This window comes from Canis lupus, chromosome 37 (assembly GCF_011100685.1).
Source record: "Canis lupus familiaris isolate Mischka breed German Shepherd chromosome 37, alternate assembly UU_Cfam_GSD_1.0, whole genome shotgun sequence".
Taxonomy (NCBI): Eukaryota; Metazoa; Chordata; class Mammalia; order Carnivora; family Canidae; genus Canis; species Canis lupus.
In genome coordinates, this window is record NC_049258.1 from 9,467,447 (window position 1) to 9,486,436 (window position 18,990).

General features: G+C 39.1%; 1 protein-coding gene across 2 annotated transcripts in view; it reads left to right on the forward strand.

The window, feature by feature from the left end:
• Positions 1-2,161: 2,161 nt before the first annotated feature.
• Positions 2,162-18,990, forward strand: part of SGO2 (shugoshin 2) — a 42,190-nt gene continuing 25,361 nt past the window's right edge. Inside the window, exons 1-4 of one of the 2 annotated variants that reach the window (XM_038585296.1) lie at positions 2,162-2,301; positions 7,894-8,028; positions 9,510-9,685; positions 10,488-10,565. In XM_038585296.1, the coding sequence (XP_038441224.1) occupies positions 7,896-8,028; positions 9,510-9,685; positions 10,488-10,565 (387 nt within the window). In that variant the 5' untranslated portion in view covers positions 2,162-2,301; positions 7,894-7,895. Of the gene's footprint in view, positions 2,302-3,135; positions 3,157-7,893; positions 8,029-9,509; positions 9,686-10,487; positions 10,566-18,990 lie in introns of those variants that run through there. The other variant, XM_038585297.1, reaches the window with a different exon arrangement.

Here is an 18,990-nt window from a genome sequence, read left to right on the forward strand (position 1 = left end):
GAAGCAAAATCCACAAAATGGAGTGCCTTGTGCGGGAGAGTATCGTAACAGGACTGAGACTTCATTTAATTTAACTGCTTTGCTTTATAGATGAGCCCAAAACAAAGAACACACAGCTAAAGTATGTTCAAGATAAAACCAACTCTATCTTCACACTCTTAGTCCAGGGCTCCTGCCTCTATCCATTCTAAGAGGCGAGTGACCTAAAAGCAAGCTCAGATCAGGTTATATTCAGTTCAATTAATTATACCTTTTAAGTTTATGGTTGCTTATGAAAAGAATTTACACTATCAAGAGCTTTTTACAATTTACAAAGCACTGATTAAATTCTCTCAACTACTCTGAAATAAGACAATCATCACTTTTTAAAACAAGGTGTTGGGGGGCAGCCTGGGTGGCTCAGCAGTTTAGCACCACCTTCGGCCCAGGGCGTGATCCTGGAGACCTGGGATCGAGTCCCACGTCAGGCTCCCTGCATGGAGCCTGCTTCTCCCTCTGCCTGTCTCTGCCTTTCTCTCTCTCTCTCTCTCTCTCTCTTTCCCTCTGTCTCTCATGAATAAATAAATAAAATCTTTTAAAAATAATAATAAAAAATAAAACAAGGTGTGGTATTTATGTCTTGAAAAAGTTTGTCACATTTCCTTTACCTCTGGCTGTGCCCTTCTATTTCTTTTGGTGTTGAAGTTGTAGCTACAAAATAAGTCAAGAGGAAAGCAGTATTAGCATATTTGAACAAAATGGTCTGCTGGTTGGAACTATCATAAAAATATACTGGATGTTGTTATTAACCTCCATATTACAAATGAAGAAGCAGAAGCGCGATGAGATTATATGACTAGGCCAAGATTAAATAAACACTAAATGGCAGAGCCATGACATGGTTCATTTAAAAAACATATTAACATATATTGAGCATTTAATGTGTCAGACTGGATAAACAAGATATAGTGGTAGTTAATCCCTAGATAAACCAGAAATTTCTATAACCAGCATATTACATTCTAAACCACTTTTATGGAAGTTTTTTACTAATGTTAGCAGCTGGCCAATCAATAAATACTCTTCTACTTACACAAGATTCATGTAGCCAGATCTCTTTGGTCACAGACTATGAAATATACTAAAAAGGTCTAACTCAGAATCATACTTTACATGATTTTTCTAGATTCTCTAAAGTAAAATGGAAATTTGTGATTCTCCGATGTCCCCCCAAATGAACAAAACACTGACAAGAATATGAAGTTGACTATATCACTGTTTATAACCAATCATTAACATCTAGATTTAAAAAGCTATTTTCAACTTCAGTTTTTTCACTCTAACGTCGTACAAAGAGGGAATTTTATTGTCAGTATAGTTTTTCCAAGTGTTTCCACAGAGTATGAAAGTCACTCGTCAGAGGAAAACTAAGCTAATTTACTTGGACATAAAGAGAATAATATATTTTTTAATGTAGTTGCAAATAGCGAAAAACTTTCCACGTTTCATAATACAGTATTTATTTTCTTCGGGTGATTGATTCCTTTGACCTGGCGTTGTAGGGTTTCACCATTTAACCAGTCCAGGAGCGAGCAGACCTGCCCAGATGCTCCCAGATCAATGACAAGAGGGGAAACACTTTATTTTTTCACAATTAAAATAAGAGTTGTAGATTAATACACAGTGATCATGCATGGGAGGGAGTGAGATACACACTTTTATTGACTGTAAAATGGAATTTAAAGGAAGGTTTGTGTTACTTGTTGAGTTGAAATAAATCCTTTATACTGGGGGAAAAAAAACTCTCGTACATCTAGCTGAGCCAAACCATTTGTATTAAGACCTAAATACTCAGACCCAAGGTTTTCAAAAATAAAAATAAAAAAAATTTTCATTGCTGCTTTTCCTTGAGCAAGTTGAAAGAAAAATGGGGCGTGCTTTTAAGTGAAAACTCAAGATCCTGGCATCATAGTACGAAGACGACTGCCACGCCTTCCGGACATCTAATAGGGGTGTGTCTGTTAAAGAACGTTTCCTTTGGGGTCAACCCATCAGCAGGCGCTACAGGGCAACCTGCCGGGAGCGGTCCTCGGGTCCCGCGTTGCCCCAGGCTCTCCTGGCCACGCCCACCCTGTCGCTCAACTCGCGGTCCCGCCCCCTTCCACCTCCCACTTCCTGGTAACCGCGCTCCTTTGCGCGGCCTCCTGGGCATCTGATTGGTCGGCGTGGTAACCGCTAACGGCTGCGGGCTTTAAACCGAGCGCTCGCCGCCGGCGCCGCGCCTCAGGAGCTGGGTGCTCGTCGCCCCCGTGCTGAAAGGGGGTAAGTGCGGGGCGCTGGGCGCGGCCGCCCGGCTGTGGGGGGAGACCCGTGCCTCTCCCGGCCGGACCCCCGGCCCTGCTCGCCAGTCTCCGGTCCGGCGGGCCCCGCGCGGCCCGTGGTCCCGCCCACCGCCCGCCCTCGGACCGCTCTGAGGGCCTCTCCCCGACTCCCTGGCGTGGACGTGAGTGGCGGCCTCGACCCTTTGCGCCCGGCTCGCGACGGGGACGGGGACGGGGACGAGCGGCCAGTTAGGTCCGCTTCTTGAAAGAAGGGGCTTCCGTCAGCGCCCTGATGTTTAAGAACATTTTCTACCTCATCATTGTGAGCACTCGCTCAGTAACTGCTGGGTGAACGTTAGACTGCTTACCCCAAGTTCTTTTCTTTCTTTCTTTTTAAGATTTTGTTTATTTATTCATGAGAGACACAGGCTGAGGGAGAGGCAGGCCCCCCCAAGGGAGACCTGACGTGGGACTCGATCCCGGGTCTCCAGGATCAGGCCCTGGGCGGAAGGCGGCGCTGAACCGTTGAGCCACCCGGGCTGCCCTCCCTCATTCATTTTTTTTTTTTTTTTTTTTTTTTTTTAGATTTTATTTATTTATTCATGAGAGACACAGAGAAAGAGGGAGAGAGGCAGAGACACAGGCAGAGGGAGAAGCAGATCTCGCGACCGGGGTCACGCCCTGAGGCGGAGGCAGGTAGATGCCCAACCGTCGAGCCACCCAGGCGCCCCTGCTTACGCAAGTTCCTGGGGGAGCCCTCTCCGTTAGGCTCTCTACAGCCGGGAAGGCCGGCCCAAGGCGAACGGGTGATGGAAGACTGGGAAACTTAGAACTTGCGCTGGGTCTCCATGGGCAGGTAGGGTTTCGGTAGGGAATAGGAACGACAGTTTCTCTACCGGACGGATCCGATTCAGGAGAACCGAATTTGGAGCTCGGTATTTCTGATGTAGAGTTAGCCGGGATGATGGAGACCTGAGCTGCAGAACAAATAATAAAGAAGGCCTGTTAGCAAGGGCCGTATGCCTAGTCCTCGGGCGGCCCCGGTGGCTCAGCCGTTGGGCGTGATCCTGGAGACCCGGGATCCTGTCCCACGGCGGGCTCCCTGCATGGAGCCTGCTTCTCCCTCTGCCTGTGTCTCTGCCTCTCTCTCTCTCTCTCTGTCTCTCGTGAATAAATAAATAAAATCTTTTAAAAAAATGTATGCCTAGTCCTGTACTAGACTCTGTAAGTACATTGTTGGTTCGTTTAATCCTTACAATGAGATGCTCTTACTATTACTTTGTAAGTCTGAAAGTTGAGACTTAGAGATGTTAAGATAACATAGCTATGAAATGTTAAAACTGGGATTCCCAACACAATCTCAACCGCTGTTCATAACGCCTCACTTTTGATGTTAAGTCCCCCTTGAATGGTACTCCAGTGGTCTGCCTAGGTTCCTTGAGTGTTACTTAGTGGGGCTGTTAATGTGCAGGGTGACAGGGCAGTGTTAAAAGGAACACTGATTTTCTGGCCTGAGCATTTGGGTGGATGATTGCTAGTGCCATTTATTAAGTTAGGGAACTACGAACCAACTTATGGGGAGGACAATTCAGTAAAATGAGATTTGATCTTTCAGAATGGATTTTTTTTTGGGAGACACACAAGATTTCTATGTTAGTATCTCTTCAGAGGTGTGAGATGCAACCATTTGTTGGGAGTTTCTGTATGTGCCTGTCTTCTATCTATGGAATATGTGATCTTTGATTTTACTTTTTTTTTCTTTTTGGCAAAACTTTTATTCATTTTTTATTTTATTTATTTTATTTTTTAAGATTTTGTTTATTTATTCATGAGAGGCACAGAGACAGAGAGGCAGAGACACAGGCAGAAGGAGAAGCAGGCTCCATGCAGGGAGCCCAACATGGGACTCCAGGATCACGCCCTGCACTGAAGGTGGCGCTAAACCACTGGGCCACCAGGCGTGCCCTTGGCAAAACTTTTAGAAGAAACATTGAGCCTTAGCATTGTAAGGTTTCTAGTTAAACTGCCCCATTGCCAAAAATTCTTCTAAAACTGTCTTCTCATTATTTGCTTGACATCTCCCTATCTTCTGCTCAACATTTGCAAAGGAGACTCATTCCAGTATTGGTCAGTTTTTAGTATTCATTTATTCATAGTTTTACAAATGTTTATCCAGTAGCTACTATATGCCAGGCACTCTTGACACACTTAGGGACAGTAGCAAACAAACCTGACAAAAATCCATGCCCTCATGAAACACATTTTAGTAGGAGAAGACAGAATAAAATAAAGAAATTGTGTGATCTTGTATCAGACACCTATAAGCCAATGATGAAAAATACAGGAAGTGAAATAGGGTCGGGTGTGCAATTTTAAATAGTTTGGTCTGTAAAGGCTAAGAAAGTAACATTTGAGTAGACTTGAAGCCACTGAGTAAGTAAACCCTGTAATTATTTGGAGGAAGAGTTGAAACAAAGGGGGGAAAAAAGAATATAAAGTTTCTGTAGTGGGAGTATGCTAAGGTAGCTAGTGTGGCTGGAGCTTAGTGAGAAAAGGAAAAGAATTGTGAAGAGGTCAGAGAGGTACTGGATCGGGAATGGGGAAGGGGAGAAGTGTCAAATTGCATAGTACCTTACAGGCCATTATGACTACTCCAATGAGATGGAAAACCACTGGACTGCTTTTAACAGAGGAGTGACATGAATTTTCATAAGGTTTAAAGGGATCATTTTGGTTACTAGATTGAGAATAGATAGTAGGGAAGAATGTGGAAATGGACACCATTTAGGTAGTTATAAAAATAACGTACATGAGAGACAATGGCAACTTGAATCAGAGTGATTAGGTGGCCCTAATGGGACATGTGAAAGTTGGGCCAGCATGACTAGTGGTAGAGTGGATGTAGGATATGAGAGAAAGTGTTCCAAGCTGAGCAAGTGGAAGGGTGGATTTACTATTAAATGAGATAGAGAAGACCCAGTGGAGCAGGTTTGGGTGGGGTAAGTTTAGGACATGTTAAGTGTGAGATACATATTAGACATCCAAGTTAGAGATGAGGAGTAGGCAGTTGAATAAATAAGTCTGGAGTTGATTTGGTTATAAATTTGCAGGTCATTGGGTACCCTCACAGGAGTATATATACATAGAAAATGATGAGACCTAAGGATTGAGATCTGATGTACTCCATTGGTAAAAGGTTAGGGAGATACAGAATAATCAGCAGAAGAGACTTAGAAGAAGTGGTCAGTGAGGCAGAAAAAAACCCAGCAGAATGTGGTATTTTGCAAACCCACTAAAGGTATTTCAGAGAGAATGACATGATGTCATATACCATGATTAAAATCATAGATTAATTGAGAACTGGATCTTGACTACTGTATCTGACTTAGTAACGTTGCAGTTTAGTATCTTTAATGATCAATTAATGTTGGTGAGAGCAACAACTTGATTAGAGTAGATCAAGAGGGAATAGGTCCTCCTATGTATTGGAGACAGCAAGTGTGGACAAGTCTTTAAAGGAGTTTTGCTATTAAGAAAAACAGAGATAGGGTAATAGCATTCAGTCGTCAAGAGATCACTGGCATCTTCTTAAGTTTTCCATTTTCATGCATTTACACATGCCATTCCTTCTTCCTGGAATACCCTTTCTAACCTTGATGCCTGACAAATTCTTTGTTTTTAAGACTTATTTATTCACTTAAAAAATATGTATTGTGTTCATATTATTTGTCAGGCACTAGTCTGTGAGCTGGGAAATACATCAGTGAATAAAACAGAAAAAAATTCATGACTTTCTAGAACTTTCTAGTTGGTAGGAAATTAGTAAATTCTGTAGTATATTAGATAGAGATTTAGATGCTATGGGAAAAAAATAGAGACAGGTAAGAGTAATCAGACATGCTAAGGGAAGGAGCTGCAGTTTTGAAAGGCCTCACTTAGAAAAGCAAAGACTTGGAGGAGAGTGAATTCGCCATTTCTGTATCTGGAGGAAGAGCTTTCTCAGTAGAGAGAATGACCAATAGAAGGGAAAGGACCTGAGGCTGAAGAATGGCTGCCGTCTGCCAAGCAGTTAGAGCTTGGTGGCCAGTGTGGTCTGGAAGGAATGGGCTGGGAGACAAAAGGAAAAATTCAAACTGGAGAAATGGGAAGAAGAGCAGATGATGGAGGGACTTGACCATTGAAGGACTTCAGTGTTTATTCTGAGAGAAATAGGGAACCATTGGAGACTTTTAGATTGTGTAGACTAATAAATACACTGCAGTGAGGGCAGCAGTGGAAGTAGAAGTATAAGAGGCTATTAAAATAATTCAAGTAAAGTGTATCAGCACCTTGGTCTAGGCTGATAGTAGTAGAGATATGAGAAGCAGTCAGATTCTAATGTATTGTGAAGGTTGATTGGGATATGAGAGATTTTTGGCCAGAGCAATTAGAAGGATGGAGTTGCCATGAACTGAAATAGAGAGGGCTCTGAGTGTATGTGCTGCCGAAGCGAGCACAGAGAGGGCTCTGAGTGAAGCAGGTTTGGGCAGAGTAAGTTTGCTATGCCCTGTTTTAGTTACTCAAGTAGTGCTACTTAGTGTATGGACACTAATGGAGAGCATTTGGAAGCCTAACTTGAATAGAATCCAGGACAGTCTTCCCATCACAAGATCCTCAACGTAAACATATCTGTAAAGACGCTTTTTCTACATGAGGTTTAGAATGATGGGGATTGGGACCTGATATCTATGGGGTATCATTTTTTAGCCTACTATGGAGCTGGAGAAGGATTAGGATGAGGGAGATGAGGGTGACTTGGGGGTCTGGAGGTTCTGTAATTGATATAAAGAGGATAGTGAGATTAGTCCTGTGGACTTAAGCAGGTAGTGGGAAGAGGCTGAATATTAGGAGTTAGGCAGCACAGGTAACTGCGTTTCTCTGAAATGGAAGCAAGGAGGCTTGGGGAGGGGATAGGAGTTTACAGAGGTTGGTCTTGTCTAAGTACATAGCTTAGCATCAACTGTACCTTCTCAATAAAACCCTTCTGGTTCTTTTCCTCTGCCCAGGCAGATTTAATTACTTTTATGCATTGTGTATTATATCAGTTATTCTTGTCCGAGTATGATGTGATTATCTTCTTCTTTCCACTATTAGGCTTTAAAGTCTAATAGACCTTAACTCAAATGGACAAATAGACATGTTCAAGATCTCCTGCTAATTCCTCCAAATTAGCTAGCCCCCAATCCCATAAGATTGGGTTTATCTGTTCTGTGCATTCTCTAAGGTTACACTTCTTACAATGTATCAAAATAGGATCTGTACCCACATTGGACTCTGCATTCCATGACTATGCATTCCTGTACAACCATATCCTGTTTTCTGTCCCCAGTGCCAAACCTAGTTCCTGATGCTCCTATATAATAATAACCTATATAATAATATAGGTTTGAATGAAAAAACAGTCCTACCCTTTTTTGGATACTACTTTAAACCATTTTTGACTAAATGCATACTTTCAGATTTAGACAAAGTGTTTTTACAAATACTATCAGTCATCCCTTTTTCTTTTATTAATCAATACTCTGATTTCTTTCTTTTTTTGATTTTACTTTAGTGATGGAGCACCCAGTGATGGACACTGGCCCACTTTATACTTCTGGAATTAACAGACATGGGAAAGACAAAAGAATTTCAAAGACTGGGAAGTTGAATGTTTCTCTTGCTTCAAAAATCAAAACAAAAATCCTAAGTAAGTGCCATTAGTTTTAAAGTATGCTCACATTTTTACTTTCCCCTGGAGAATTGATATAATGTTTGGTCCTTTATTTTATTGAGTATGGAAATTATTAAAAAGATTATTTTTGTTAATTGATGTTTTGTCCATTCGATCTTTCCTGTCTCCTTCAACTCCTGTTAATTGAGGGGTTATGATGATTTACCCTCAGTGCTGACAGTAGAATTTTCAGCAGTAAGGCTGACATAGCCTAAGGCAGCTACCTCCTACACAACAAAGAAAATACCATGTGATGTTGCTGGAAAAGAGCTTAAAAAAAAAAGTGACCTTGTTCTAGCATGCTGTAGCAATAAGATGATGGGTAATCTAGATGTGGTGGGCCCAGATAGAGTGTTGTAGTGAATGATTTTTGTATAGCTAAAGCTCATGAGGGTACTAAGCATTTGGAGATAGGGTTTCATGGATTCTGGAATTAAGGTTTCAGAAGTAGGGGAAAAAAGAAGTAGGAAAGACTGCCAAGATAAATTCTCATCACTTCTGAAAATGATCTCCGTGGTTTGTAACCCGGAGTAGGAAAAGTTTCCAGCTGATATAGCACCTGTGAAGGGTGACTGTGTGTGCCCTGTGAAATAGCTAACATCCTGCATATCTTTTTTTTTTTTTAGATTTTATTTATTTATTCATGAGAAACACACACACAGAGAGAGAGAGAGAGAGGCAGAGACACAGGCAGAGGGAGAAGCAGGCTCCATGCAAGGAGCCCGACATGGGACTCGACTGGGTCTCCAGGATTAGGCCCTGGGCCGAAGGCAGCACTAAACCACTGAGCCACCCGGGCTGCCCACATTTCTGATTTAAATTATATTTACATAGTGCTTGTAAAGGGAAGGGGTCAAGTTTAGGTTGCAGTAAATGCCTAGAGATAAGAGTTGAATATTTAGAATAGAGATAGAAGATCCCACAGGGTTTAGATGATCTATCTAACCCTAGAGTAAGTATGCTCCCTTTCACTCAAGATTTTGAAAAATGGACTTTGAGAGCATTAACTGATTTGTTCAGTTCTGGAGCCACAGAAACTGGCTTTAAAATTTTGACAGATTGGCTACCCTAATACCTACTCCAGTTAGAGCTTTAGAATCAGCTTCTCCATTCTACCTCCTAGTCAAAGTAGGAAGGAAAGTAGGGCAACAGGTAGCAAACTGAGTTTTGTGACTGGTATAATTATCTAGCATACTATGTCTATCCTAGATGTCTTTATCCCTGACTCCGTATTTACAACATTCTGCATTCCTCACAGCTCTTTTATTCTTCTTCTGTTTAGCTTTTATTTCTGTGGATCCAAGCTCGATACATTTTTTTCAAAACTACATCTAGACTGTCATTCTGTTGTTTACCAACCCTAGTTAAAACTTGTATTTTGCCTAAAATAGTTTCATTAAGGATATAAAAACTGTGAAGATGTAAGTTCAATATTAACTTCTAAAATTTTTTTACAGATAATTCTTCTATTTTCAAAATTTCTTTAAAGCACAACAACAGAGCATTAGCTCAGGCTCTTAGTAGAGAGAAAGAGAATTATCGAAGAATTACAACTGAAAAGATGCTATTGCAAAAAGAAGTAGAGAAACTGAATTTTGAGAACGCATTTCTTCGCCTAAAACTGAATAATTTGGTATGGAAACTATATTGTGTTTGAATTCTAAATTATAGAATAATTATTAACTATATTATTATAGAAGCTCTAAAAATTTTTTCAAATCTCAAATTATTGTAAAAAATTATTGAAAGTATGCCGTATTAATGGACAGACTCTTAATGGGTAATAAAACAGATATTGTAAGTCTACATTCTGAATGGGCACTTAGGGCTCTGCAAACCAGTATAATAACTTGATTGACATTTGATTGTTTATCATTAGCCAATCTTGATGCATTAATACATTTTAAAAGGATGGGCATAATTCTTCCAATGAAAGGAGGGGAATTCCCAGAGTGTTTGTATTTTTTTTTAACCCTAACATTCCCTTGGCTACACACAAAATAGAATGAAGATTGTAGTCATTGCTTTCCCTTCCAATTTCCATCTCTGTCCACAGAATGGTCAGCTAGGCCGCAACCATAGATCTAACTCTGAAATGCAGAAATTAATTTAAAATGGAAAAATTGATCTCTTCCTGAGTGTTAAATTGCCTGACAAACTATGTTTACTTGCCATGGGATGTATTATTATTGGAAGATAGAGGAATGTTTATAAGAAAATTTAAAATTGAGAGCTCAAAAGCAGTCAAGGGATGTGTGTGTTTGAGTGTGTGTGTGTGTGTGTGTGTGTGTGAACTATAGAATGTGGCACCCTTTTAGCTTAGCATGATCTCAGTTATTTTCTAAGTCTTCTCAGCTGATGATATCCATAATTGTATGATACAATAAACACTGAATCGTAATTGATTAAGAGAGGTCTTTATTTTACACATACAGAATAAGAAGCTTATAGAAATAGAAGCACTCATGAACAATAGCTTGATAACTGCAATTGAAATGAGTACTCTTTCTGAGGTAAGAGTTTATGTGTAAGTAGTAGTATTTTTTAAGCATTACTTAGGATAATTGAGATTCAGTGGCATCAAGGTTGGGGATTCATATTTTAAGCTTTGTGTGAAGAAATGTTGATAGTTCAATTTTAACTGGCTAACAGCATATTATCATTTGATATAATTGGTTATTAAAACTTTTACATAAAAATTAGGTTTTGATTAGAAGTAACACAGGATTAGATAGTTCAGTGGAACATAATGGCCCCCAAACTGTTAAAAATGTAGAAGACATTCATAGTATTTCAAATTAGGAAATAATTTGTATTATTAAAAAAAGGATGAGCACAATTGAAAACTATTTGAGGAAAAAATAGAGGCAGGTCCTACTATACACCAATCTCTAAAATAAATTCTAGATGGATTTTTTTTTTTAAGATTTTATTTATTTATTCATGGGAGACACAGAGAAAGACCTAGGCAGAAGGAGGCTCCCTGCTGGAGCATGATGCTGGACTTGATCCCAGAACCCCTGGATCATGACCTGAACCAAAGGCAGATGCTCAACCACTGAGCCACCCAGACATCCCAAATTCTAGATGGATTTAAATATAAAAGGGAATATAAATATAAATATTTAAATATAAAAGGGAATCTTATAAAGTACAAAGAAATTACAAATAAATTCATGTTAGATATGAAAGACTTTTTTTTTAAGATATTTATTTATTTATTTATTTATTTATTTATTTATTTATTTATTTATTTGACAGAGAAAGATTGTTCCAAGAGAGCCAAGCAGGGGGAGCAGCAGAGGGAGAGGGAAAAGCAGGGAGCCTAACACAGGGCTCAGTTCCAGGACCTGGGGATCTTGACCAGAGCTGAAGGCATATGCTTAACCGACTGAACTACCTAGGCACCCAGGAGAGGCCTTCCTTTACCCAGAAACAAAGATAGAAAGATAGAAGCCTTATAGGAAACTATTGATGGATTTTCTCAAAAGAGATTTTAGAAGGCTAAAAATAAAAAAGGCCAATGGCAGACTGGGAAAAATTAAGCATATAGCAGATAAAATATATATAACTTTAAATAAATATATATAAAATATGCACACAGGGATCCCTGGGTGGCGCAGCGGTTTGGCGCCTGCCTTTGGCCCAGGGCGCGATCCTGGAGACCCGGGATCGAATCCCACGTCGGGCTCCCGGTGCATGGAGCCTGCTTCTCCCTCTGCCTGTGTCTCTGCCTCTCTCTCTCTCTCTCTCTCTCTGACTATCATAAATAAATAAAAATTAAAAAAAAATAAAATAAAATAAAATATGCACACAACACACATAATTTTTTTTTCTTTTTGAGATTTTGTTTATTTACTTGAGAGAGTGAGCGAGAGAGAGCAGGAGCAAGGGGAGGGGCAAAGGGAGAGGGAGAAGCAGACTCCCTACTGAGTAGGGAGCCTGATGTGGGCTCTATCCTAGGACCCCAGGACCTCAGGATCATGACCTAAACAGAAGACAGACACTCAACTGACTAAGCCACCCAGGTGCCCCAAAGCATTAATAAGTATTAATATTAATATCTCTTATAATCTATTATGAGGAAAATCAAATCACTAGAAAAATCAGGAAGGGAAAAGGGCCAAATATTAGTGAAATTAAATCAATTATCTAAATAGGGAAAATAATTGCTATGAATTAATAATGAGAAGACAAAATATACATAATAAAACTGAAGAAAGGTTAGTAAAGTCTCAATTTAGGTAAATTTCTTGATAGATTCTGGAGGCACTTGAGTGCTTTAGAGGACAGCTTTTACTTTATTTTCTTTAAAGATTTTATTTATTTATTCACGAGAGACAGAGAGAGAGAGAGAGTGAGGCAGAGACATAGGCAGAAGGAGAAGCAGGCTCCATGCAGGGAGCCCGATGTGGGACTCGATCCCCAGTCTCCAGAATCAGGCCCTGGGCTGAAGGGGCGCTAAACCGCTGAGCCACCCGGGCTGCCCAGAGGGCAGCTTTTAAATGAGTTTGCCCGTAGTATTTCGATCCCAGCTCTGTTACTTCCTGGTCCTGTGATCTTGGCCTTTAGCTATCTGAACCTTAGTGTCCTCTTCTGCATGATGTGGATAATAGTAGTATACCTAAGGAAGAATTAGTGTAATGTTAAATGTGGCTAGCATGTGTCCTGGCAATAGGAAGAGTGTAATAAATATTAGGTGTCATTACTTTTTTTTATTATTGTGTGTGTATATCTTCCTGTTTTTTCTAAATTTCCTGCAAATCTCTTCTTTTAAAAACTTATAAAAGTCCTTTTTAAGGCTCCTAATGCATAGTCTTTGTAGTAAGAAGATAGGAACTCTTTCAACCTATGTGATCAGTGTTTAGCTCCTTTGAGAGTTTTATAAAAGCTAACCAAAGAGTATGTACTTATCACCAAACTTTTTTTTTTTTCTTATCACCAAACTTAATCCACATTTGGATAAAGAAAGGATTTGTAGAAATGTTCCTGTAGAAGAATATCTACTGGTTGTATAGTTACTAGTGTTATTATAAAGTTGATGTCAGTACAACCGGTGAGCAGAGATAGGCCTTATACATTTAGTACCCTCTAAGGAGAAGAGATGCTTTTCACTGAGTGGGTGGGTAGGGAAAGTCAGGGAGGGGGCTCTGTTTTGCTGATCAGCTTGCAGGGCTGAATCGAATTGCCCTGAATAAGTTACTAAGACTAGAATCAGACATAGCAGTGGGGAGTGTAGAGTTAGTACAAGAATTGACTTGGAGAGTGAGAGAAAGAAGTTAATTAATTAGTGAGTTATGTGATATAAAGCTCCTTCCTCCCACTGGTTCTTTAAAAAAAATCTTTAGTAAAGTCAACATAATAGCCAAATGCTTTTTGTGTTCTCTTTGGAGTGCTCGAAGAGGGCTGAGATCAGCATCTGGATTTAGGAGAAGTAAAGAAGAGTAAATACAGAAGCTGGAGGATAAAAAGACAGCATACAACTTTGGTGTCTACTTTCTTAGACTTACTGTTTAACAGACTAACTTGCACATCAGGTTTCGAGATTTGAATTCCTTTTTAATTGAAGGAGAGGATGTTAGGATGTCTACATTAGAATGTAGACATTCTAATAGAACAATATAGCCAAGTATAGAATGAAGGCTTATATATGCTTCTGTTCTGCTTTTAGCTGCTTTCTTCTTTCTCATTTTATCTCCTCATACTCATACAGGGAACTGCTTTGTTTCTTTGTATTAAACAAAAACATAAATATTTTCTTAATTTTCTTTTTTACGCAAAAGATCATATACTATCTCTAATTGTTCTATACCTTGCTTTTTTTAATGTGACATATCTTGAAGATCTCTCCATATGGTTACAAGGAGTGCTTCCTCATTCTTTTATAGTGCTCCTTAAGATAGATCTAGAATGGACTTCTAAACTATTTAACTAGACTCTGGGTTGGACACTTGGGTTGTCTTTTGCTGTCTTTGGCTTGACATTAGTGTAGAATGCCTTTTGCTCTTGCATTGTTAGTTTTTTCCCTCCCTTCTGGATTATTCCCATGCAAAAATGTTGTCTCCTAGCTCCCATCTTTTAAAAAAAAAAAAAAAAAAGAAAGAAACCTCTTCCTCAGATAAATCCCCTACCCCTAGCTACTCTCTCATTTTTTTCCTTTATAACAAAACTCTTTGAGAGAATTGTTCACACTGTCTCTGGTTTCTCTTGAACCCACACTAATTGGGGTTTTACCACCATTCCACTTAAAGTGCTCTTCTGCAAATTGATCTCTGTATCCAAAACCTAGATATTTCTTGGTCCTTATGCTGGCCTACACGTGACTTTTACAATACTACACTCTCCTAAGTTTCTTTTCACCTTTCTGATTCTTTTTTAGTCTGTTTGCTGGTTCCTCTTTATTTTGGGTACCCCAGAACTCAGTTCTTGGACTTCTTTCTCTCTTCTATTTACACTTGATCCCTAAATGATTCATTCATTCTCATGGATTTAATTATTGTTAAATACCCATGACTCTCAAATTTATACTTGTAGCCTGGCCATCTCCTCTGAATTCCAGAGAACACCCAGCCAACTGCCTATTTGGCATTTCTCTTTGGATGTCTGAGAGGCATCTTAAATTTTACATTTGCCACCAAACCAGTTCCTTTTGGGTTCTTCATCTCAGTTAATTGCAAATCTGTTTTCCTATTTTTTCCTCACACCCCATATTGGATCCTTTTAGCAATTCCTTTTAGTGCTGCCCTAAAAATCAGTGCAGAGTTTTACCACTTCTCATGTAACCCTGATGTTCACCACTCATCCAACCCACTGCTCTCTCTTACCCAAGTTCTTGGAGTGGCATCCCAACTTGGGCTTCTTGCTTCTGCTCTTGCCTCTATATTTGCCTCCCAGTATAGCAACCAGAGAGAGCCTATTAAAAACATTAGTCTCTCCTGAAAACTCTCCAGTGGCTTCCCATGTCGTCTACTGCTGTTATTGTCTGAAAACTGAAACTTGTGTTCTTTCTCTCACCTTATTGACTACTCAGATCCTTCTACTCTTTAACATCTCCAATCCGCAGGCCTCTTTCCACTTCTCAAACATAGGCAAGCTGCCACCTCAGGGCCTTTGGACTTGTTGTACCTTCTTATGGCCTACTCCTTACTTTAGTGATGTTAGTTAAGCCTTCCCTGGCAACCTTGTATAAATCTAAATCCTTCCTGAAACCTGCCCAACATTTCATACTCTGCTTCTCTGCTTTAATTTTTCTCCTTACCACTTAATTACTATATGACATATAATTTTTTTATTCAGCTCCCCAGAGCATAAGGTTCTTGAGTACAGGATTTTTGTCTATATCACACCAATGTCTAGAACATACTAGAAAGCAATAAATTTTAATAAAATGTTGGATAATGTTTCCCAATTAGGAATGATCCTGGTTTTTTTTTTCTTAAGGGTAATGTACATCATATTTATCGTATAATACTTCTGTTATTTAGTTTTTTAAATAAAAAAATAATGTGAAATACTTTTTTAGCATCTATGGTGATAATCATGTGGTCTTTATTTTTACGTGTATTAATATGATGATTTACTTTATTTTTTTTTTGATGATTTACTTTAATACCTTTCCTAATTTAGCAATTATGGAATAAATTTCAGAAATGATTTAATATACTCCTAAATTCTTTTTACCAGTATTTTGTTAGGAATTTCTTTATCATTATTTATAATTGAGGTTTTCTTTTTTTTTTTTTCTTTTTTATTTTTTTATTTTACCATTTCATTTATTGGTGTTCAATTTGAGGTTTTCTTTTTATATAGTCTTTAGACATTGATAAAAATATTATAAATACTGAACTCATAAAAAGAATTTGGCTAATTTCCTTGTGATCTAGAAAAATGATATAGTATTAGAATTATTTTTTCTTTAAGTGCTTCCTAGAATTCTTTTTTTTGTTTTGTTCTTTTAATATTTATTTGTTCATGAGAGACACACAGAGAGGCAGAGACACAGGCAGAGGGAGAAGCAGGCTCCAGGCAGCCCGATGTGGGACTCAATCCCGGGACCAGAGGATCACTCCCTGAGCTGAAGGCAGACGCTTAACCGCTGAGCCACCCAGGTGTCCCAACTTCCTAGAGTTCTTCTGTGAAACCTGGGTCTTGCTTGGTAGAAATGGTCATTCTTTGTTTACTTTATTTCTTTGTGGATATGGGTTTGCTTAGGAAAATTTCTATCTTTTGTGGTCAGTTTTGTTGAATTATATTTCCTTAAAAGTAATTTTTTCATTCATGTTTTCAAATTGATTTGCACACAGTTGACCAAAATAGTCTGTCATTTAAAAATTTTGTCTGTGGCATATTTTCCCAGTTAACTAATTTTATGTATTTGGGCTTTTCTTTTATTTTTTTTGCCCCACCAGGTTAGGTAGTTGTTGTTTTTCTATTTTTCTTTTTCCTTTAAAAGAACCATCTTCTGGGTTTTTAATTTTTAATTCTAATTTAATTCTAATTTAGCGTTTCAGACTTAACTAATTTTTGCTTCTGTCTTTAGTAGTAATTTCTCCTTTCCTGTGGTTTATTTTACTGTTACTTCTTTAAGGCAGATGCTTATTTTTTTATTCTTTTTTTTTTTTTTAAGACTTTATTTATTTATTCATGAGAGACAGAGAGAGAGGGGCAGAGACATAGGCAGAGGGAGAAGCAGGCTCCCTGTGGGGAGCCTGATGTGGGACTCAGTCCCAGGACCCCAGGATCATGACTTAAGCCAAATGCAGATCAGATGCCCCTATTTTTTTATTCTTAATTCTGTAGGAAGATACCATTTTTTTCACATTGCTCTGAAGAATTTTGTCTTTCGTTTTGCAAAATATATCCTGGCATGGAGTTCTTAGAGTTTATCCGTTTTTGGGGTTCACACAGCTCGAATATGCAGATTCGTTTCTTTTGCCAAATGTGGGGGATTTTCAGCCATTCTTTTTCTTTATTTTTTTTTTTTTAAGATTTTATTTTTATTTATTCATCGAGACAGAGAGAGAGGCAGAGACACAGGCAGAGGGAGAAGCAGGCCTCATACAGAGAGCCTGACGTGGAACTCCATCCAAGGTCTCCAGGATCACGCCCTGGGCTGCAGGCAGCGCTAAACCACTGCGCCACCAGGGCTGCCCAGCCATTATTTTTCTAAAACTTTGTCAGGTCTTCCCTCTTTATCTCCTTCCTGGAACTTCAGTGACATGAGTTCTAACATCTTTTGTTAGAATTCCATAAATCCCTGATCCTCTTAATTATTTTTCAGTATCTTCTCTGTTGCTTAGATTGGGTGCTTTCTGTTGCTTTATCTTCAGGTTCACAGATTTTTCTCCCCGCTCTGACTTTGAGTCATTGAGTTTTTAATTTATTTTGGTTATTGTATTTTTCAGTTCTAAATTCCCATTTGCTTCTTCTTTGTATCTTTATTTGCTGAGACTTTCTGTTTCTTTGCTGAGATTTTTGTATTTTTTTTCATGTAAGCAAGTTAGTGATTTCTTATTAAAGCATTTTTATGATGGCTGCTTTAAAATCCTTGTAAGAGGGATGCCTTGGTGGCTCAGTGGTTGAGCGTCTGTCTTTGGCTTAGGGCATGATGCTGGGGTTCTGAGATCGAGTCCTGTATCGGGCTTCCTGTGAGGAGCTTGCTTCTCTCTCTGCCTGTGTCTCTCATGAATAAATAAATAAAATCTTTAAAAATTTAAAAAAAAATCCTTGTTAGGTAATTCTAGCTTCTGTGTCATCTTGGTGTTGGTGTTTGCTGATTGTCTTTTCATGTTCACATTTAGAATTTTCATATTTAAGCCTTGTCCTAATTCTTTGTGTAGTAAGTTATTTTATATTATATCTTGGGCATTTAGGTCGTGTATTATGAATCTCCAGATCTTATTTAAATCTTCTGTTTAAGCAGGCTTCCTCTGATACCATGCCAGTGGCAAAGTGCCACCTACTGCCAAGTTGGAAGGGGTCAAAGTTTAGGGTCTCTACTCAGCTTCTGTTGTCAACCCTGGTGATGGATGGAGCTGGGAGTTCAGACACCACCTTGGATGAACAGAGCAGGGATGCCTCATGACTTTATGGCTTCCAATGACAGCAGGATTGTGGGATAGGAAGGGGGGAGATTGTTACCATTGAAGAGTGGTGAAAATCCTAACTTTCTACTAGACCTTTCTGTCACCACCCTAGAGGAGAAGAAGAGGGACTTCTTGTTACTACCTGGTGAGAATGAAAGTCTAGAGTCCCCACGTATTCTCCAACAGTGATGGGGGTGTCCGTCTTACCGCTGAGCTGTTCCACCTCTCTTCTTGGCCTTTTCTGACAGTATTCCCAGTTTGAAGGAGAGTTGCCTGGTTATAGCCTGGTGAACATGGAAGTCTAGGCTCTCCATTTGGCTTTTGCATGTTTGTCAAAAATTAATTGACCAAATGTGTGTGGGTCTGTTTCTGGACTCTGTTGTATTTCATTGATCTGTTTGTCTGTCTTTACGCTAATATTATACTGTCTTAATTATCATAGCCCTCCAACTTTGTTCTTTTTTCAAAGTTGTTGTAGCTATTCTGGGTCCTTTGTATTTCCATTTAAATTTTAAAATTAGCTTGTCAACTTGGCCATACTCCTGTTTCTATTACAGGTTAGCAGTGTAATAAGAAAACATGGTTGTGTGTTGCCTAATTTTATAGTCTGTATTAAATATAAATAGTTAAAACATGTTCAAAAAATGTGTGAGAGGGGCAGCCCTGGTGGCTCAGCGGTTTAGCGCCGCCTTCAGCCCAGGGCCTGATTTGGACACCTCGGATCAAGTCCTGCGTCAGGCTCCCTGCATGGAGCCTGCTTCTCCTCTGTCTGTGTCTCTGCCTCTCTCTCTCTCTCTCTCTCTGTGTCTCTCATGAATAAATAAATAAAATCTTAAAAAAAAAAAAAGTGTGA